General features: G+C 40.4%; 1 protein-coding gene and 1 pseudogene across 3 annotated transcripts in view; both read left to right on the top strand.

Moving 5' to 3' along the window:
* Nucleotides 1-8,492: 8,492 nt before the first annotated feature.
* On the top strand, nt 8,493-8,611 carry LOC120597255 (uncharacterized; annotated as a pseudogene).
* Nucleotides 8,612-10,585: 1,974 nt separating this feature from the next.
* Nucleotides 10,586-23,448, top strand: part of SP100 (SP100 nuclear antigen) — a 33,189-nt gene continuing 20,326 nt past the window's right edge. Inside the window, exons 1-2 of one of the 3 annotated variants that reach the window (XM_039855677.1) lie at nt 10,586-10,806; nt 15,131-15,178. In XM_039855677.1, coding sequence (XP_039711611.1) covers nt 10,775-10,806; nt 15,131-15,178 — 80 coding nt within the window. In that variant the 5' untranslated portion in view covers nt 10,586-10,774. The remainder of the gene's footprint in view (nt 10,807-15,130; nt 15,179-23,448) is intronic. The other 2 variants (XM_039855676.1, XM_039855675.1) reach the window with 2 other exon arrangements.

Genomic DNA, 23,448 nt, shown 5'->3' with positions numbered 1-23,448 from the left:
AATACTGCTGAGCCACAGAACTCAGTCCACTGCCCTGCCCAGCACCACAGCCCAGCCCACAGCCTGACCCATGCGAGGAGCCTACTCATGAGCCCACCCAATCACAGAGAATAGTTTGCGGTGCCACCTGGACAATGACCTTGATCAATTGTATAGCAGTGTCTAATTCCGCCCAACTCCAGGATACAGCTTGAGGCCCCTCCCAGTCAGAGAGTCTGGCCAGAAACAATGCCCAATAGCAGATTACAGCTAGTAGCCCAATTGATTGTGAAGCCAAGACTATGGTCCTGCTAATTTTAGGGAATAGGCTTCAATTTTGCCTGATCACAGAGCACAGCCTGAGTTCCCATCCAACAATAAAGTATTGCCTGTAGCACATATTAATATGGAGTCTAGCAAGAGGCACCATCAGGCTGGGGAGCATAACCTGAATCTCCATCAACCAGGAGCTATTGCAGGGCCTACCCTGTAATGTGGCCCAAATGTGGAGTTCAACAGGTGTTACCACCCTTCCAGGTAAAAATTCTGAAACCTCACCAAACCAGAGGTGATTGCAGAGCCCAGCAAATGGCCCCATCTGACAGTGAAACACAGCCAGGAGCCCTGCCCAAACAGATAGCCCAAACAGCAGGCCCAACCAACCACAGAGCAGATCCAGCATATACCTCCGAACCTCAGATCATGGACAGACAGTGGCCTTGCCCACCTGTATGGATGCTACCAGCTGTTCCATCTAGTACCCAAAATTGAGCCGACCGGTGAAGGTCTTTCCCTGCTGAGGCTAAGCTGTAACTTTTGGAAGAGGAGACTGCTTACTCAAATACACTAGTACCAATAAAAAGAATTAAGAGTCATGGAGAATAAGGAGAACATGACACCACCTAAGGAAACTAAAAAACTAATATTTGTCCCTAAAGAAATAGAGATCTATAAATTGTCTGACAAAAAGTTCAGGATAATCTTCTTAGGGAAGTTAAGAAAACTATAAGAACACACAGACAGACAACTCGATTAAATGAGGAAAACAATGCATAAACAAAATGAGTTCAACAAAGAAAAAGAATCTATCAAAAACAAACAGAAATCCTAGAGCTGAAGACTACAATGACTGGACTAAAGAATTCAATAGAGAGTTTCAACATCAGACTCAAGTAGAAGAATCAGTGAACTGGAAGATGGCTGTTTTTAAATTATCTAGTCAGAGGAGCAAAAGAAGAGTGAAAAAGAGTGAAGAATACACACAGGATTTATAAGACATCATTAAGGAAAGAAAAAGAATCGGTCAGAAAGTCTATTTAAAACTATAATGGTTGAAAATTTCCCATATTTGGGGAAAGACATGGGCTTTGAAATTCATGAAGCCCAATGAACTCAATCAGTGGAACCTGACAAGGGCTACAGTTTACACTCTATAATTAAATTGTCAAAAGTCAAAGACAAAGAGAGAATTTTGAAAAAATGACTTGCCACATGCAAGGAAGCCCCCATAAGACTACCAGTGGATTCCTCAACAGAAACTTTTCAGATAAGAGAGAGGGGAGTGATGTGTTAAAAATATTGAAAGAGCAAACTGTCAACCAAGGACAGTATCCAGCAAAGCTGTCTTTCAAAAATGAAGGAAAAATAGACTTTCTCAAACAAACAAAAGCTCAGGGAGCTCATCACCAGTAGGCCTGCTTTCTAAGAAATATTAAAGGGCCTTCTTCAAGCTAAAATAAAAGAATATTAATAAACATTGTAAAAACATATGAATGCGTAAAACTCCCTGGTGATGGTAAATATATAATTGAAGTCAGATTTTCTGATACAGTAAAGATGTTATGTAATTCATTACTACACTGTAAAAATTAAAAACAAATGTATTAAAAAATTCATAACTATAATAATTCATTATTCGATACACGATATTGAAAATATGTAAATTCTAACACCAATAACCTTAAATATGAGGAAGAAGTAAAAGTATAAACTTTCTTTGTGCTACACTATCAAAGTTAAGTTGTTATCAGTTTAACATAAAAATTATAAATATAAGATAGTTTATGTAAGCTTCTTGTTAACCATAATGGAAAAATCTGTAGTTCGTACACAAAAGATTATGATAAAGGAGTCAAAGTATCAAGGATTATGATAAAGGAGTCATCAAGTCACAAAGGAAGACAGTAAGAGAAGAAGCAAGGAACAAAGTATCTACAAAACAGTAAGAAAAGAATTAACAGCCTTGAAATAATCATACTAAGTGATATAAGTCAGACAGAAAAAAATCGAAAATCACATGATATCACTTATATATGGGATATAAACCTAAAAGCAATGAATTAACAGGACAAACAAACAGAGACTCATGGACTTGGACAATGGACTAGTGGTTACCAGAGGGGAGTGGGCAGGGAGAGGGAAGAGGTTGATGGGGAAAAAAAATTAATCATTTCTTTAATTAAAAAAATAAATTTAAAAAAAGAATTAACAAAATGGCAATAGCAAGTTCTTAAGTATCATAATTATTTTAAATGGAAAGAGATTAATTTCTCCAATCAAAAGACATAGAATAGCTGAATGGGTTTAAAAAACAAGATCTAAGTATATGCTGCCTATAGGAGACATAGGAGACGCGCTTTAGCTTTAAGAACACATCGACTAAATGGGACGGATTGGGAAAACATATTTCAAGCAAATGGAAACCAAAAGGAAGCAGGGGAAGCTATTCTTATATCACAAAAATAGACGTTAAACTAAAAATGGTCAAAGAAGACAATGAAGACCATTATAGAATGGTAAAGGGGCAAATTCATCAAGAAGATATAATGCTTGTAAATATTCATGCACCCCACATCAGATAACGTAAATATATAAATTAAATTCTAATAGACCAAAGGAGGAAATAAACCTCCATACAATAATAGTGAAGAAATTTAATACCTCACTGTCAACAATGGATAGCTCATTCAGATAGAAGATTAATAAGGAAACAGCAGATTTGAACAACACTATAGCCCAAATGAACCTAACAGACATATACAGAAGTTTCCATCCAACAGCCATTCTTCTCTAGCACACATACATTTTCTAGGATAAATCATATGTTAAGTAACAAAACAATTCTCAACACAGTCAAGAAGACAAAAATTATGTCATATCTTTTCTAACCACATGTTATAAAACTAGAACAGAAAGCTGAAAAATTCACAAATATATTGAAATTAAACAATGCACTAATGAACAACCTATGGGTCAAAGAAGAAATGAAAAGAGAAATAAAAAATACCTTCAGACAGATGAAAATGGAAGCATAAAACATTACCCAAAGTCATCTATGGATCCAATGCAATCCCTATCATGATTCCAGATGTTTTTACAAAAATTGAAAAATAAATTCTAAAATTCTTATGGAACCAAAAAAGATTCTCAATCGCCAAACAATCCTAAGAATGAAAAACAAAACTGTAGGCATCACATTTTCTGATCCAAACTATATTATAAAGCTATGGAAAACAAAATAATATGGTATTGGCATAAAAACAACACAGACCAATAGAAGAGAATAGAGAGCCCAGAAATAAATCCATGTATATACAGTTAATTAATATTTGACAACTGAGCCAGAATACTCAATGGGGAAAGGATGGTTTCTTCAATAAATGATGCTGAGAAAAGTAGATATTCATGTGCAAAAGAATGAAACTGAACTCTATCTTATACTACTAATAAAAATTAACCCAAAATGGATTAAAGACTTAAATGTAAGACCTGAAACCATAAACTCTTAGAAGAAAACACAGGAGGAAAAGTTCCTTGACATTGGTGTTAACAATGATTTTTTATATATGGCACCAAAAACATAGGCAACAAAAGCAAAAAGAACCAGTTATAACTACAGCAAACTCAAAAACATCTGCACAGCAAAGAATAATCAACAAAATGAAAAGTCACCCAAAAGAATAGGAGAAAATGCTTGCAAACCAATGTGCCACTAAACAAATGTTCCCCAACTATTTTTTTTTAACTCCTTAACAAACTTCACTCAGAGTCCAGTTCCCCAAAGAGGGTCCGGCTGGCCAGGCTTGCTCAAGGGCCAGAGTCTGGGTCAACAGTCCCTCCACACCTGCACACAAAGGCTATAAGTGGTCCACCCAAAGAAATATTGGTCTTTAGAATAAGGGGGAGAAGGCTGGACAGCCAAGGAAAACATAACTGACCAATGGCACCCACTCAGGGACCCCACACAGAGGCGGGCCTGCTGTTTAATGGAAGGAACGGGGCAGTCCCGGGCCAGTCACAGGAGCCCAGGGGCCTTAATGGAGCAGGTTGACTGGGTTCCCCCTGCCCCATGCTGTGGAGGTAAAGTCTGAGTTGGTCATCATGCTCCAAGGGAGGGTGTCTGCCCCTCCTGCCCAGACAGCCCAGAGCAAGGAAGGCCACTAAGCCTGTCACCCATCCAGTCCCATTTACCTGGACATAGATACTGGCTGTTTGCTGTGATGCTAGGTTGCGCAGCTGTTGTCTGACCTGCGGGGAGTGCGCCTTTGTCCCTGGGAGATGCAGAAGGACCTAGGGCTCCTGGTAACACCCCCTCTGCCTAAACTTTCCAGGGTGGCTCCCCTGGGCATCAGCACACACCCCTCTGAGGACAATATTCAGAGAACGGCTGCCTGAGTCTTCTGGAAAGTGAGCAAAGGCAGAGGGACTTTGGAGGGAAGAGGAAACTCGGAAGCAGCCAGCACGAGATGTTTCCTGTTCATCATCGCCTGGCTCTGAGAGCAGCCACAGACCTCCTTGCGGTGGCCCAGACATTGGTAGAAAGTCCACCTTCACTCTGGTTGGCAGTGCCAAGAAAGAAGCTCAGAACTATCAGGCTTTCTGGAGAGTAAGGGAGAAACCCCAGAAGAGAGAAAGCCACAGAGAGAAGCCCCAAATTCTGTGCGTAAACCTTTCCCATGTGTCTGGCAGACGCCTGACACTAACTGAAATCAGTCTCCAGCTGAAGAAGAGACAGCGTATGAATGAATTTGAGATGAGCCATGTAAACGACCTGCTGAGATGAGCTGATTCTATTCTGATGCTAGTGACAATCATCCATTAGTTGCTTATTTGGTAAATTTAGATCCAGCCTGGACACAGCAGTTGTCGTGTATGGGTTTAATATGATTTCAAATGTATTTATTACATTTGTGAAATTGTTTTAGCCCACTTGTTTATGACAAAGAGAAAAAAAAGTGCATTGATATAAGTCTCAAGTAAGTCATACCAGGATGTCATCATTCTACATCTGTTGTCATTGATAAGCAGTCAGCGGTCCAGCAGCTGAGAATCTTTTCTGGGAACATATTGATAAGAACGTATGGAAAATGTACCTGTGGCGAGAGGACATTTGACTATAAATACTGAGCGTTTGTGAAGACTATTTGAGAGTTTCAGTTTGGGTGAGGCAACAGTTAGCCAACCTGAAAACTCTCCAAAGACCCTTGGGGACATTGACTCTTGTCTATGCACTCCTCCTAGGCAGTGATGGAAGGGGCCCCATGAAAGAGATCTGCCCACCTACCAACGCTGGCATCTTGGTTCCCTAGCAACGTGCCCAAGCAACAGGGGACTTTTACTTTTGCTCTGGCAGCTGGAAATCAGTTATTTGGTTAGTAGCCAACTCTCCTGAGTCCCTCCTGATATAAAAAGGCATGCCTCATGTTAAATGTGAACTTTATTCTTTCATCTCCCCTTCCCAGATAAATAGTGTGATTAATTTGTCATTCATTTGGTGCATATGATGTCCTTTTTTTAGCTTATTAAGAGATACTATCCTGTGGGCTATTGATTTGTGAAATTCCCACAGTGAACCTGTGCTAAATAAACTGCTGGCAAAGACAGACTCGGTCTGAATATGACTTCTGCTGGCCCCACCAAACAAAGCAAAAACGAAGCAGGGGTTCTGCAGAACAACGTAATTAATCAGATACTTGTCAGACTTGCAGCTAGCACTTCTGCTCAGACCTGCTGGTCTGAAATTTTTTATCTGACATAAAACCATTTGTTCCTACATGAAAACTAGAATTTTCTCTCCTGAAATCCTCATTCAAGATTTCCCCTGAACCAATGGCGTGTGGGACAGAAAGAGTCTACAGTGTTCATATAAAACAGTGCATTCTAGATTCTTACAGTGGTATCCTCCTCAATAGCCTAGCCAGGAACTGGGGTGAAGTGTCCAGGGGAGGGAGTGGCTCCTGTGCTGACACACTTGTCTCACGCCTTTAGTTGCATTCTCCCAGCTATGTGGAGGGGTAGGTAGGACCACGTTCTGTGGCCTCCACTTCCAGGGGTTCATGCACAGTGGCCTGTGTCTCAATTGAGAGGAAGATCTGAGACCTCAGACTTGGGGTCTCAGGAGGACAAGTCTTAGCTGTATAATAATGTGGCTCTAGATTGTCTGGTGTCTGTGACCAAATCTCAGGCTGAGAACCGTCTCTGAGCCCTTGGCAGATACACTCTGCCTGCCTCTAGATGTGTCCGCTCTTAGAAGTTTTTGCAGTCTGTGTCACTGCATGTAGCCTGAAGTGTTGTACGGGAGCTGGCTAATTGTCCCCTGGGAGGCCAGCCTGCGTCACAGGCACAGCATTTGTACATGTGACAAACAGGTGCCCCAGGCGAGGTGGGGGCCGGGGGGACAGTGCAGGACTTGGCTCTGAAGGAAAACCCCTTACTGGTGTTTGGGTTTCCCCTGGGCCAGAGCTCTCAGAGCTGATGACCTAAGCAGCAGGCCCTCTCCACCCTCTGTGCAGGTCTTTCTCCGTCCTGGGCGCAGGAGCCCTGGGGTTTCCCAAGGCATTCCAGCTCAGTAGTCTCCCCAACCACAGCAGTATCTAGCAGGAGCTCTTGTGGGTAAAGCAAGCTCCGCCCCTCCCCTGTACCTCACCTCCGGACAGTGGCAACAGGTGTGCTTTGGCCTTGCTAGTGTTAGCGTAAAAATAAAAAGGCCTTTCAAAGTGACAGGCAACAAACATTTATTGAAATCAATAAGAATAGCTGCTTAGGAATCATTAATTCAGGCAGAAGCCCAAATAATCCTCCAATTAGGAGACAAAGGCAATGGGTATTTATGAGAAAGGGAAGGGGAACGATTACATCAATAAAAGATGGGCATTTCTACTGGTGCAGATAACATAGCGATGTTCATTCTAAACATGTTTTTCATGTTCAGTCCAGTGGTCATCCGTTCAGCAGTCACGACTGCTCACTTGTTATCTTTCCAAACAGTACTTTGGGACACAAGGTTGCTTAGTCCCAGTCCAAAGATGATTTTGTCCTGTTTTAATATTCCAACAATTTGAGATATAAGATGAACAAGGCGGTTTCTCCAGCATGGCAGCTTTGACTCCATTCTAAAGTGGCTCCGTTATATGATCGTTTATTCTCGAAATAAACTTGGGATGCCAAGTCCGCTGTGCACCTCTCTGTGTGTATATCCCTCTGAGTTCCTCTGTACAGGGACAATTTAACTGAGCCTCTTCCAATGGCGGAGCGTCCTTATGACACCCCACCTCCCGTCTCACAACCACTGAGTCTTCATGGCACGTTACTTGTCATCTCTTGTTTCTGTTCTGTTCAGCTATTCTGAGCTCCTGGCCATGAGTCCTCCACTCAGTGGAAACACCCATTTACCAGCCGAAAGAAGCAAAGGCTGCTACCCAGTGGGTCCTTCTGAGAGGAGGTGGTCTGAATGAGCAGCCAGGGGCAAGCTTTTTGTTGCCACTCAGGCATCACATGGCTGTTCCGAGGTCCAGGACAGTCCGGAAACCATTCCAGGGCACCATGATTAGCAATGGATGTATGGAGGGATTTGCAGAAATATTAGGAGCGACAACTCTGCAAAGGCTTCGTTGCTCATTCAACCGCCTCCTTCCCCGTGCATCTCCACTCCTTGTGGTACCCGGCCCAGCTGACTGATGCTCCTGGGCAAGCTGGGGGACGCTAAGTGGAGGTGGCTGCCAAGAAACACTCCTCTTGCTTCCCAAGGATGGGACTGAGCCTGGCAGACTTAATTTATTCCTTACAAGGCAAATCTGATGTGGAACTGCCTGGTCCCCATCCGCCTGTGATGGCAGCAAGTGCTGACGAGGACTCACTACGAAACACGTGGAGATTCCACTATGATTCCCAGAATATTAAACATGGTGAACCCCATAATAAGGTCAACCTTTTTCAGTCAAGCAGTTGGGGACGTAAGACAGCGATAGCTGGGCGAAGCTCAGACACTCGGACTCCAATCTTCCAGGAAGCAGAGAACCCTAATGGTGGAGGAGGGTGAAGATGACCCCCAGGGGGAGGTGGGAAAGGGGCAGACATTGCCCGAGGTTGTCTGCACGGAACCCACAACTTCTTTGAAGTATTTCACTTCTCTTAAAAATTTATTTTCAGACATAGTTCCATAGTGTAGTGGTGAGCACATCTGCTTTACATGCAGAAGGTCCTGGGTTCACGCCCCAGTGATGCCACGGTCCATGGGCTACGGCCATGTCACCCCGAACAAGCCAGATCCCATCTGATCTCAGATGCTAAGCAGGGTTGGGCCTGGTTAGTACTTAGATGGGAGACCACCTAGGAAGACCAGGTGCTGTAGGTGTAAATAATAATAATTAAAAAAAAAAAAATTATTCTCTGCCATCTACTTTTGAAACTTGTTTAATGATTTAATTGCTTTAAATTACTCTTCTTCAAGTAAAATCAGCATGCCTGGAGGGGACCTCAAGAGGACTCCCTGCTCCACCCGCTGGGAACGCAGGCCTCGGGCCTGGGCCAAGGTCACCTTGGCATTCCCAGACAGAAGGGAGCTCTCTGGGAAACAGAGGGGCTGCGAGGGCATGGAAGGGGCCGCAGTCTCGGGGCCACGAGGGCATGGAAGGGGCCACAGTCTCGGGGCCTCCCTCACAACTTCAGACCCAGACCTTTCTGTCCAGGTCATAAGCTCGTCTTTGAGTTATCAGAGCTATCTCCTCGGCTTGTGTCCACACGGTGTTCCTGGAGCCGGGTGGCCCTGGGAGGGCAGCGTGAGGTGGTTTCAGTGAGTGGCGGGAGTGCGGTGTGTCTGACTATCGCTATAACCAGGGGACCAGGGAAGCCAACCTCGTTCGGTTGCGGGTGTGGGTCACTAACCTCCCCTGAGGCGAAGCCCAGGGCTCTAACTGAAGGGCTGTGAGTGATGGTGGCGACTGTGGGCTGGGGTCTCCACGCGGGCTGCGTGGGACTGTGGGCTTCCTCGCGGTGGCCCCCAGACCTTCTCCTGTGTTCCCCGGTGTTCTCCTCACGACCTTCACACTCTAATCTCCTTCTCCTCTGCCCAGATGCCTATTCCCATCCCCGTTCCACGAATTCATGCCCCTCGCTGATAGATGGAACTCCCTTTCATCTGCAGCCATCCCCCTGGCTTCTTACACACTTTGTGGGAAAGCTCGGGCGTCCATAGCTCTACCACTACCAAGCCCAGTTTCTATGAAGTGGGAGAAGCGGGGCTCCGCCTCACCCCAGCCCCTGAAAGCTGAAATATTGCCGCCAAGTGTCACGGAGGCAACACGTGGGATAATTGTCCTGTGCCATGGCAGGGGGCTGTGACTCCCACCTCTCCACCCTTCTGGGGCACAAGCGGAGGAGAACTCAAAAAGAGAGACATATATCCATGTGCTTGACCCCTCTTAAGGTGTTAGTGGGCCCTCCAAAAGGGCACCCTCTCCCTCGCCTGTGGTCCAAACCAAATGACAGGGAAAAAGACAAGACAGATGGAGTTCAAAATACCAGCTTAGGATTTCTAAATCTGAACCCCAGAAATGGGCTTAGTCACAAGGCTTCAGGCTGCTCCAATCAACCGTACACACCCTGCATCCCACAGGCCGCTGTCCCTGTGCACTTGAACCTGGAGAAGCACAGAGCTCTGGCCTGTGCAGGCAGGATGGACCCAGAGAGATCCACCAAGGAGCAGACTCGCCCTTCCACTGTATGCCCAGTCTGACAGTCTCCCCAGAAAGAAGGGAGGGCAGCAGGGACCAGGAGTCTTGCTGATTGATGGGCCGTCTCCTAGAAGGGGACATGGGAGCAGGTCTCGAGCGTATCCACTTAGGTCCCTGGTGCCTGCTCTCCATTTCTGCATCCACAGAGGTGCCGAGGATCTCGGTCCTCTGGCCCAACGGCTGCTACTACTGCTGCCGCTTCCTCCTGCCCTTGAACTCTCAGGTCTGGGATGCTGCTGCCTCAGCTCAGGGACAAATCCCTGGTCCACACAGGGTCTCCCAGGTTGGAGACTCAGCACACTACTGAAGTCTGAGCAGAAGCTGTTCCTGATCAAGCTTAGGCAGCCAGTCCCCTTGGCATGTCCTGTGCCCTGTGTCCCTCCTCAATCACAGCCTCTCCTGCTCTCCAGGTTCCCAGGCCCAGTAACTCGGGCTACTTTCCTGTTTTTGGTGTCTTTGCACAAACACGGGGACTCCTGGGAGCTGACTCTCTCCCTCCTCCAGGGTCCTCTTCCCCTGGCCTCCAGGCTCTGACTGTCACGCCTTGTCCTCCACTCCTGCTGCCTAGATGGCTCAGATCCCCCAAGGAGCTGCAGGAGGAGAGAGACGGTGTCCAACAGCACATGGAAAGTTACTTTCACTTTTCTTTTCCCCTCTTGGGTGGAGCCATTTCTGCGTGAGTCGTTCACAGACTTCCTGATCAGGACCCAGGCCATACTGGACCCAGGTATCGGAGGCCAGGCTCCAGGCCCAGACGGGGCCCAGACGGGACCCAGGGCTGGAAGATGGCTGGTGGGAGCAGCGATCTCAGCAGCAGGTCAGTCTATCTCCCTGTAACTTTCTCTCTGGTCACATTGCAGCTTTAGTGTCTGTCATCAGACACTCATCTAAACCTTTTCCTTAAGCCTGCTTTACAAGCACACTCACAGGCAGGGTAATGAAATGCAGGACTATGTAATGAGGGAATCGGGTTTAAGCAGCAGCAGGACAGCTGCGCGTGAGAGTCCAGCTTGTCACAGCCCACAGGACTCTTGTTTGACGCTGCTGCTCGGCTGGGGGCCCATCTGGAGTCGGCTGGCTGTCCCTACTGAGGCTTTGAGGCAGCGATTTGTTATTTTCCTGTGACCTCTGAACCCTCTCTTTCCCTCAGGCCTCCTCTACCTTCTCTTAGGTCGTTTTAAAGAAGGTACTTTAGCAAATATAAAATTCAGGGTAAACATCAGGCTGTGTGCAAACAGTGCTGTGCTCTCCTACCGATCCGGGGCTGGCTCAGCTCTAGGCCTGTTCCTATCTCTGGCTGCGGGTCTGGGTCCTTCCTCCAGTGATCCTGATAAAGGGAGTAAGAGGAAGAGAAAGGACTAAGATGCCAAAGACAGGGGCAGGCTGAGTATTTTTATTTTTGCTTTGATTTTTTGTTCTGAAATGGATGATACCTCTCACAAGGAAAAGGCTAAAAATCCTATTCCTTTTTTTCTAGTAATAGGTCAGAAATAACCTAACTTAATAAGTTTTATTTTTTAATTATTTTAATACAAAAAAATATATTTTACATTCTCGTTCATGAAATTTCAAACGACATGAAGCGTATAGAGGGAAAAAGTCCCATTTACCACTGATCCCCCTACAGCTTCCAATTCTGGTCTTGAGAGTCGAGGGCATAGCCTTCATTATCTTTTCTATGCATTTACACATTTAACTTATTTTCCTAAATATGTAACATGTGTCTTGTTTTTTTAATAAATGAAATTATATTGTATATGCCATTTTGCATTTTCACTTATTCACATAGCGAAATGTCAGAGACCTTTTCACTTTAATAAACATATAGATCTTCCTCACTCTTTTTAACAGCTGCATACTACTCCATGGAATTGATATATCATAATTTTTTAAATTTATTTATTTTAATTAGTTTTGAGTGTACAGTACATTGGTTAGACATCTATATAGTTCATTAAATGATCCTCCCAATTGCTCCCTCCCTCCTCTGGCGCTCCGCCTAGCCAACATATTAATGCTGACTGCATTCCCTACGCTGTGCTCCCCATCCCCGTGACCATCTATCAACTACTAATTTGTACTTCTTTAACCCTTCACCCCATTCTCCCAGCCCCCCAAACCCCCTCCCCCGTGTCCATCATCAAATTATCCACTATATTCGTGAGTCTGTTTTTGATTAGTTTGTTCTTTTCGTTCCTTAAATTCTGCATATAAGTGAAATCAGATATATCATAATTTTTAAACCATTCTCTCCCACTGACAGATGCTTAGGTCATTTTCAATCGTTCACTTTTACCAACAAGCTATGATAGAAACAATTATATATTTCTCTCTTTTTTACATATAAACAGGTATTTGTGTTGTGTCAGTAACCAAAAAAGTGGAATTGTTGAGGCAAAAAGTTCTAATTCTTAGTTGTTATAAACCCTGCCAAGCTGCCTTTCTAAGTAGCTGAACCAAGATATTCTCCTAACAGTAGCGAATGCGGTGAACCATATTCCAACAGCCATTTTGCAAAGGTGTTAGATAAAGAGATTCATTTAGTTAATTTGCGCTGATTACATGGGATGTCGAACAGTTTTTTGTGTTTATTGGCCATTCAAATTGCATCTTCAGTGAATTGCTGGTTTATTTATTGTCAATGTTATCAGTTGAGGTGATCGCCTTTTCTTTGATAAGGGAGAGTTTGCTAAATATTCCAAAAGTTATAAATATACTTTCCTTATCTTTTAATTTTGTTTATGGTGACTTCTATCTTATTAAAGCTTGTAATTTAGAGTGTAGATTCATTATAGTATTGATTTGAGGTAGATGCACCCTTGTTATGAATAAATAAAACAATGCTGAAAGTTACTGGTGAATTCCATACACACTGTCTTTAACCATAATCCTTGTGTTCTTAAGTGGCAGATTCAAGTCTATCTTTATTTCAGGGAAAGTGTCTTCTCTAATATCCTCAAAAACGTGTTCTTTTTTAATTTGGAGGCAAAACTATTCTTCCATTGGGGCAACTCTAGGCTTCACAGCTTTATCTGTCCTTAACCTTTTCTCTCTTTAGCTTTTTACTTTCTGTTCCTAACAGTGGTCTCAAATTTTTCTTCCATGACAATTATCTTAATTTTAGTATTTATTTTTATAATCTCTAAAGTTCATTGTGTTTATTTTTGAAAAGGGGGTCTTAATTTGCTATAACAGCTCTGCAAGCTCCACTCAAAGCTACATTTTGTTATTATTTCAGCCCATCTGCACACTGTTGCTTTATTCATTTAGGTTTTTGTGTGATGTTAACTGCTTTGGTGATGTCTTGCTCATCCTCTGGGTTATTTCTCCATATCGATTCTGTCTGTTGTTTGGTTCCCAGGTTGCTTCGCTTTCTTTTTCATGCGCCTGTCATGGTTTTACAGCCCATTCCTCCATTTTACGGCAGCTTTCCCCTCACCTCTGATTCGTACGGTCTTCAACGGGGCGATTTTTTTTTTTTTCACAGTTCCTGTCTTAACTGAAACTGAATTGCTTCCCAGCTGATCTACAGTTTAAAGAACCTGTCATTATTCTTAGCGGTTTTTCTGAGGACACCCTTGTTGGGCTAACCATTCTTTTCCTCACTGACCTGCAGTGCTACCCACATGTGTTCTCTCTTCTCTGCCATTGACCAATGAGAGCCTCTCCTTGTGTCGTACCATCCTGTCATAGTGAGGACGGCTTCATATGAACTCTGAATATCTGATAGAGTAGATCATCCTGTCCTCTTTTCTTCTTCAAAGTGTCTTGGCCCTTTGTATCTCTGAACCAGCTCGTCAAAATCTTGTTGGGATTTTTTTTAGGATTGTACTGAATCGATAGCTTGATTTGAAGAGAATTGACATCTTCATGGTATCGTTCTATCTCACTAATATGGTGTCTGTATAGTATTAAAAATATTTTCTAATAAAAAGTGTATTTTTCTCCTTTGAGGTCATATATTTCTGCTAGATTTATTCATAGAGACTTGATACCTTTAAATCTACATAATTTAAAATTAACTCTCTAGCTACCGGTTACTAAGATATAAAAATGAATTAAAACTTTGCCAAATTCTTTTAAATTCTAATGACTTATACGGAGATATATATGTATATATTAATTTATATGATGTATACAGAAGGGCAGTTTTGTTTACTCAGATCTCATCCTTACATTTATTCCTTTTTCTTGTCTTGCCGTGTGGACCAGGATGTCCAGTATTACAGTGAATATAAGTAGTGATAGTAATCATCTGTATGTTGAGCTGAGTCTCAAAGGGAAAGCTTTCCTCATTGCGCCATTATTGATGATGTTTGCTGTAGGTTTCCTTTCTTAGTATGAAAACTTATACACATTAAAGAAGTTTTATAGTTGGCATCTGATATTTCCAATGTATGGGATATTCCTCACTCTGTTTTCTAGTGTCTCTGCTGTTCTCACTATCAGAGTTTTTATTTTTTTTAGATAAAAAAATAGATAATTTTTTTTAGATAAACTATTATTTTGGAATAATTTTACACTTACAGAAAAGTTGCAAAGATATTACAGAAGTTTCAGTGTACTGCACACCAGTTTCATGTCTTGTGACATTATCCTCTTACACTACTGTGGTACATTTGTTAAAACCAAAACACCAACACTGGTACATCACTGTTAACTAAGCCACGGACATGTTTAATTTCACCAATTTTTCCACTAAAGTCCCTTTTTTTGTTCCAGAATTCAATCCAGGGTACCACATTGCTTTCAGTCATTCTGTCACCTATTCTCTGTGGTCTGTGACAGTTTCTCATTCTTCCCTCATTTTTCATGACCTTGGCAATTTGAAAAGTACCAGTCAGGCATTCTATAGAATGTCTTTCAATTTGGGTTCATCTCGAGGCTTTTCTCATAATTAGGTTTTATGAAAGAATATCAAAGTACCCTTTTCATCACATCATATCAGGAGAGATGTCAACCTGACTTATCACTAGGGCTATTGTCCTCGATCATTTGGTTAAAGTTGCGTTTGCGGGCTTCTGCACTAATCTCACCTTGGTTTGAGCTGACTGTGGGTCAGTGATGATGAGGTTGAAAAAGCCATACTCACTAAACAGAAACACAGGCTAACCAGCTACTTGGATCTTCTTATTTTTCAGGAAGAACTTCTGCCTGACTCTCCAAGAATATATGTCAGAAGGAAGAAGGTAATTCGTGTGCACTCTAATCACAAAAGTAATTTTGCTTATATTTTGCTGGGTTTGTTGGTTTTTGTTTCTTGTTTTTTGGGTTGTTGTTGTTTTCTTTTGTTTTGTTTTGTTTTTACTGTGTATCTAATTGTATTTGAAAAAAATTATGTGTGGGTGAAATTTAGGTCTGCGGTAAAAGTACTAGCTTTTGGAAAGGATTTCTGTTTGCTATGCCCACGTGCCTGTCCAGGGAACACTTTAACGCAAGGTCAGGGTCTGAGAGCACTTGGAGGCACCCAAGGGGTTCACTGGGAATGCAATGCAGGCCAGAGTCATCTACTCTATTGTCACTGCGAAGATGTGATGGTCATGGTCTGGACTCCCATTAGACCCTCCACCCCAGGTGGACTCTGGACTTTGTTCACGTCACTCTTACGTGTTAAGGTTGTCAACCTGAGCATCTGGTTCTCTGGAATCAGCAAATTCCCTGAAGTCAAAAGCAGTTTCTGCGCTGTAATAAGTCCTTGGTTTCTTCTTCCCTTTACTTTTGCATAATCAATTCTTACAGTGTTTTCCTCTCTTCTGTGATTCATAACATTTAACTGCTTCCTCCACCTTTTAAGTTTCATCAACAGAAAGTGATATTGCAAGTGGGGGTTGAAGGGTTTTGAGTTATTTTTTTAATCCTGCTCTACTACACCAGAAACTTAAGATCGTTGATTGATGAACCATCATTTTTCAAAGTTTGTGGCTTGAGGTTTGGTTTCAGTTTTAGCTGCTTCTGATATTATTTTCTTAGTAATTATACTGTAATGAGTCCAGATTTTATTGTTTTGAGATTTGTTTTGTTGTTGTTGTTGTTGTTTTGCAATTATCTTGGTGGGGTTGCAGAGTTTCTTAAATTGGTGAGTTGATGTCTTTTATCTGTTTCGGAAAATTCTTAGCCATTATCTCTTTAACTATTTCTTCTGCCCTCCCCAAACAAGAACTTTTGGCTGTTTCTCACATATTCCTTATATGCTTTTCTGGATTTTTCCAATTTTAAAATTTCTATACTTGACTTGGATAGTCTCTATTGAATCGTGAGTCTTCTAGTTAGCCAATTCACTAATTTTGTCTTTTTTCTGTATCCAAATCTTTGACTAAATCCTTCCACCGAGTTTAAGAAATTGTTTTTCTTTTTTCTTTTTTCCAGCTCTTAAATGTCCATTTGATTATCTTTGTGAATTTCAATTTTCTGGTGGGATTATTCAACATTCTAATTTTTTCCATCTTTTCATCCATTTTCTTGTGCTTTTAATCATAGTTTTTGTGTGCTAATTCCAATCTCTGGATCATCTGTGCATCTGCTTCCATTACCTTTTTTTCTCTTGGTTTCATGCCATAGTTCTGTCTTTTGACATTAGTTATTTTATTTTTTTATTGAATGCCAGACGTTGTGTACACAAGACACAGAGCCACTAGATGCTGTCATCTTCCACATTTGAGTGGCCTCCCTTTTCCTCTTTTAGGCAGGTAACGTAATGAGGTGGATTACTGAAGCGAATTAGGACATAAAGTGAGTCAAGATGCATTTGCATTTTTTTTATAAGGTTTAAAATATCTCTGGTTTGCCCTGATCCCAGATGAAGACACCCAGGGTTTTCCACTGAGAGACTGCATTCAAGTAGTCTTTTCTCCTCTTTAATCCCTCTGTCATATTTTCAGTCTCTTGCTTCATGCACTTTCAGAACTGAGAAAAGTACTTGAAAAAGACAACTGAAATTTTATCTCCTTGAAGTCTCTAATTTTGCCCTCGAACCGTACATGACCATCAAAAGTTCTGTTAGCTCTTTGTCCTCTAGCCACAATCCTCTGCCTCTGCCAAGTCCAGACTCTCAGCCTCTAGTTGTGTCCAGAATTAATGAGTGCTCTTAGAGGACAAAATGACCACTGATCTTGTAGCCAGATCTCCACATCCTTCAGGGCCTTCAGCTCTCTTCCTTTATGTTAAATAGACCTTATCATAATTGTCATCACTGTTTCCTAATGGGGAACCTGTAGGTAATTCTGCTCTGCTTTTCAGAGACTTTGACAGAGTTCTTCCAGCCTCCTGGCGTGAACAACTTTACCAAACATCTTGGGAGGGGGAACTGGGTGCATATTGGAGCCTTTCAAGGTTCTAGCCCTCCATGACAATACAAGCTTGTCTGTTTTCCCTGCTTATAGCACCATTCTTTGGCCTTGGCCGAGCCCAGAGTTTCAGCCTCTGCTACCAGAATCAGCAAATACCCCCAGAAAAGAACGACGATAGCGCTCAACTTCCAAAGTTCTACTGTCTTAAGAACCTTAAGTCTCTGATTTTGTAACTCTCTAATGCTTTTTCAAATAGTTGTTTTGGTATTCTATCCAGCAATTCTAATTGTTCTAGACTGGACTTCTGGCCTGCCTCAAACTATTCCATCCTACCCTCTGACGAATTTTTGGATAGATTACTTCTATAGATACTAGTTACTTACATAGGTACTGTTATTACTGTGACTATCTAAATTTCTTTACAGTTAAATCATGTAATGTATTACAATTTCTTTCCTGTGCAACACCTCCCCCCATAAACAACTATTGCCTTGTCATTCAAATATATATATATTTGCTTGGATTTTGTATGTCTTCATTACCGATTCTTCCCAAACTCTCTACGAAACTATATGTTATAGGTAATTTATCAGTTCCATTTTATTTTCTTGGAGAGGTTCTCCTGGAACCTTCCATTCTCCGGCTCTGATTAGCTCTGGTTACTTTAGGCCTCTAGACCTGACCATCTGAAGCATGACCTCCATACCGGGTCGGACACCACGTTTTAGATTTCACGTATACCTCTTTCTTGTTTTACTCCCTCATCTTGGTGTAGCACATTATTTATAGCCTCCTGAATAAGATTTCATAGAAGGCATGCATATGTATTTTTAAGATCATTCATGTATTTTTTTAAATGTTTATTTTTTTATCCTCACACCTGTATACAAATTTGGTAAGGATAAAAGTCTGTTCTGAATATTATTTTAGTCCATTGTCTTGCAGTTTCCAGAATTGCTAATGAGAATTCTGCTGCCATCTTGATTCTTGATTCTTTCTTCATGTGTCACCTGCTTAGCATCTCTGAGACTTTCTGGTTCCTTAATCCCTTGATTGCTGAAATTCATAATGATTTGCTTTAGGTGGAGGTTGGTTTCATTTATTGTTCTGGGTACTCTAAAGCCCTTTCAAGTGCTTCTTTCTTCTATCTTTTGGGAATTCCTGTTAGTTGGATATTAGGTCTCCTATGTTGATCCTCTACAAGCTTTCTGTTCATTTCCTTGGCAATCTTTTAAAATTGTTTTCTTTTGAATCATATCATCTGTGAGATTTTCTCAGCTCATTCATCTCTTCTAGTGATTTTTAAATTTAATTTCTAAAAGTTCTTTTTATAAGTTGCTTCATTTTTATAACATCCTTTTTTTTAATGAATCCAATGTTTTCTCTCTGCTATTAAAGATGATAATATTTTGAATTTCATTCATTTCTTCCAAGGTTCAAGAGTTAGTTTCTTCCCACTTCCTACCCCATTACTTGTTTGTGCTCAAAGATACCATCAGGCATCGGCTAGGTATCTATCTACATTTAGGAAAGAGACATGAGCAGTGATAAGGGTTCTCTGTAGAGGTGCTTCTGGTTCACTGGTGAGCTTCTTTTGGTCAGATTTGCTTTTCACCACCCCAACTTGTCATTTGAAGTAATGGTGCCTCTGATTCCTGAACCTTTTATAATTCAGAAAGGTAAATTATCTTGCTTCTTGCTAGTTTTCCCCTGTGTAAGTAATTATATTTTTAAAGATTTACTGAGATATAATTGATACACACACACACAAAAAAATTCTACACATTTAATGTATACATCTTCATCACCACAACCAAGGTACTAAACATATTTAGCACCTGCAAAAACTGTTCGTGTTTGTTAACTATAGGTTCTGTGTTTCGCAGATCTCTTAGAACTTACTCATCATTCATAACTGAAACTTTATACTCATTGAAAAACAACTCTATTTCCCCCTCCCCCAGCCCTAGCAACCACCATTCTATTCTCTACTTCTATCAATGTGACTGCTTTAGATACCTCGCGTAAGTGGGATCATGTAGTATTTATCCTTCTTCTGTGACTGGTTTATTTCACTTCAGATAACATCCTCTAGGTTCATCCATGTAATTACAAAAGACAAGATTTCCTTCTTTTTTAAAATTGAGTAATATTCCATTATCAGTATATTCCACATTTTCTTTATTCATTCATCCGTCAACAAGCATTTGGGTTGTTTTCATATTTTGGCAATTGGGATAATGTTGAAGTGAACATGGAGGTGCAGATATTTCTTCCAGATCCTGATTTCAGTTCTTATAATTAACTACCCTGAAGTAGGAATGTTGTATTGTATAGTAGTTCTATGTTTAATTTTTTTGAGGACTTTCATAATGTTTTCCATAGCGCTGCACCACTATTTGTCCCTCTAACAGGGCACAAGGGTTCCAATTTCTCCACATCTTTGCCAACACTTGTTATCTTTTATTTTGTTTTTATAAGAGCCATCTTAACAAGTGTGAGGTGATAGCTTATTGTGATTTTGATCTGAGTTTTCCTCATGGTTAGTGATACTGAGCACCTACTTTTTCAATACACATAGCGGCGATTTGTATGTCTTCCTGGAGAAATGTCTATTCAAGTCCTTTGCTCATTTTTTTAATTGAGTTTTTTTGTTTGTCTGTGTGTGTGCTGTTGAAATAGCAGATAGATGGTTTGCAAATATTTTCTCCCATTCCATAAGATGCCTTTACACCCTTGATAGTTTTCTTTTCCGTGCAGAGCTTTTTAGTTTGACGTAGTCCCACTTGTCTACTTTTGGATGCCTATGCTTTCAGTGTTAAATTCAAGAAATTATTGCCAAGAACAATGACAAGAAGACTTACAGTTTCAGGTTGAGTTTTTTTTAAACATGTTTTAAATAAAGTTTGCTTTTTAGAGGAGTTTAGGTTCACAGAAAACTTGAGTCGACAGCTGAGACTTCCCCTATTTCCTCTCTTGTAAACATGCACAACTACTCTACTGTCAACATCTGTCAACATCTCCCACCAGAGTGGTACATTTGTTCCAATTATGATCCTACACTGACACATCATTATCACGCAAAGTTCATAGAGTACATTAGGATTCACTCTTGTTGTACATTCTAGGGGTTTGGATAATTTTATAACAACAAATATCCACCATTATAGTATTATACAGGTAGTTTTTCTGCTCTAAAAATCCTCTTGCTCTGCCTATTCATCCCTCCTCCTGGCAATCACTAATATTTTTACTGTCTCCACAGTTTTGATTTTTCTAGAATGTCATGTGGTTGGAATCAAACAGGATGCAGCCATTTCAGATTGGCTTTTCTTCACTTAATAACATGCATTTAAGGTGACACCATGTCTTTTCATGGCTTGATAACTCATTTCTTTTTATCAATGATTACTATTTCATTGTCTGAATGTATCAGTTTATTTATTTATCCATTCACCTTTTAGAGGACATCTTGGTTGCTTCCAAATTCACGTAATTATGAAGGAAGCTACTGTAAACACTCATGTGCAGGTGTTTGCGTTGGACATAATTTTTCCATTCCTTTTGGTAAATACCAAAGAGCACAATCCCTGGATCATACAATAAGAGTATATTTAGTTTTTTTAATTTATAGATTTTTTTAAATTCGATATAATTGATGTATAATATTATGTCAGTTTCAAGTGTACAACATAATAATTCAGTATTTGTATATATCGCAAAGTGATCACCACAATAAGTCTAGTTAACATCCATCACCAAAATAATTATAAAACATTTTTTTCTGTAATGAAAATTTTTAAGATGTACTCTCCTAGCAATTTTCGAATGTACAATATTATTAACTCTAGTCCCCATGCCATACGTTGCATTAAAGTTTCAGATCTTACATTTAAGCCCTTAATCTATTTTGAGTTGATTTTTGTATACGGGGTAAGACAGGGATCCAATTAGGTTTCTTATTCCTCCATTCGTGAAACTGGCAACCACTTAAAAATCCTTATCTCATCTTCTGAAACGTTTGCTTGACGTCTGCTGTTTGATGTTCTCTCTTCTCCTGTTCTCTTGTCCTTGCTGCCTTTTGCAATAACTCTAACAGGTGATTTAGTAAGGTTTCAGAGGAAACACAGACGAATGAAGGTGTGTTCAATCTACCAGGTTTGACCAAAAGCATAGATAGATTTTCTAATGTAAACTTTCCTAGAATTGTTGAGATACTTGGTCATATCACAACTTTCTCATTCATTCTTGAACTGGACTCACTAATATTTTATTAGAGGATTTAACCTCATGTTTGTAAGCAATGTTAATGCACAATTTTCATTTATCTTATATTTATCTGGTTTTGATAGAGGAAATATAGTAGTCTCATAATGATTTGGGGTGATTTGAATTTTTTAAATGGTTATATAATACAAACATTTTCTGTTCCTTGAAGGATTGCTGGAAATTGTCCATAAAACTGTTTGAAATTGATATCTGTGTGTGGTGGGTGGGAAAAGGGAAGGGCTCAGGTAGGTCTGGAAGTACATTGCACATTTCTCCATTAATTTTAGTTCTATTTAGTTCTTCTGTTGACTCTCAGCTTTGATATTTCATCTCCTAAAAAGTAATCATTTTTCCTAGATTGTCCTATTTATTGGTAGAAATTATACAAGGATTCCTTTTATAAAGTTTTAATCTTTTCCTTAACTGGAGACAAGTCCTTTTCCTTATTCCTAGCATTGTTCATTTATGTCTTTTCTTTTGTTTTTTTGATCAAACTTTTCATTTTGTTATTCTTTGCAAAGAACCACCTTTTGGTTGATCCATTACTCTTATTTTTTGCTTAAGAATTAATTATGTCCTGATTTCCTTTATTATATTTTTACTATATATTTTATTTTCCTAATTCTTGTCTTCAGTTTCCTTGGGGGAGTGGGGATTACCTTGATTTCTTTTTTTAATAGCTTGATTTAAAACAATTTAATTTTCAATGTTTCTTATTTTCCAATAAATGCATTTCAGGCCATGAATGTTCACCTTCATGCCACTTTGAATATTTTTTTTTTATGTGATGTTTTCATTGGTGCTTATTTCTTAATCTGTAATTTCTATTTTGATTTGCTCTTTTGACTAAGGACTGTGGGGAAGAATTTAGAAAACTTCTCAGGGATAAATTGAGGAGGTCTTCCTTTGTCCTGGTTGTGTATTCTGATCTTATCATATGTGGTTAGAAAATGTTTCCTTAAGATTTTTTTTATTTGAGAATCTATTGTTATTTCTTGTATGGCCTCATACAAATCATTTTTGAGATTTCTTCATATTTGAAAGGCAATATAATGCAGTGATTAATAGTGTGCTATCTAATGCTAGTCAGGAGGCAGGGGAGGAGATGAGGAGGTAAGTAGGAATGTTGGTGGGGGGTGTTCTCAACCCCAGCTTTGCCAATACATAGCTGTAAAATATTTTCCTTCAATATTTTAAAGGTATTTTCTAACAGACCATGACTTCTGCCATACAGTCTGGTAGAGTACACATTTTATCAGTATGAAATAACCTCCTGCAGTCTTTTTTTTAATTAAATTTATTGAGGGGGCATTGATTAATAAAATTGTATGGGTTTCAAATGTACAATTCTATAATACGTCATCTGCATATTGCATTGTGTGGTCACCACCCAATGTCAAATCTCCTTCCGTCACCATATATTTGACTCCCTTTACCTTTATCTACCTCACCCCACCCTTTCCCTCTGGCAACCACTAAACCGTTGACCGTGTCTATGAGTTTCTGTCTTGTTCATTTGTTGCTTTCAGTTTTATATCCCACATATGAATGAAATCATATGGTTCTCAATTTTTTTCTGCCTGACTTATTTCGCTTTGCATAATCTCACATCCATCCATCCATGTGGTATCTACCCCCCAAATTTGAAAATACTTATCTGAACAAATATATGCACCCCAGTGTTCTTCTAGAGTCTATGGAATACTTTTCAACCTAAGTCCTATTTGTTCATGATGTTAGTTTTGCTACAAGGCATTCTTTTACTTTCCATTTGTTTAGTATGTCTTTTCCAATCCCTTTATTTTCAATCTCATTGAGCTGTTTTATTTTTGACATGTCCCGTATAGCTAGAATATGTACAGCTAAATTTTGTTTCCTAGCCAATATACGTATTTCTATATTTT

Source organism: Pteropus medius, unplaced genomic scaffold, assembly GCF_902729225.1.
Source record: "Pteropus medius unplaced genomic scaffold, Ma_sr-lr_union100, whole genome shotgun sequence".
Classification (NCBI taxonomy): Eukaryota; Metazoa; Chordata; class Mammalia; order Chiroptera; family Pteropodidae; genus Pteropus; species Pteropus medius.
Note: the sequence above shows the minus strand (reverse complement) of the source record. Positions and strands in the feature narration are given on the sequence as shown.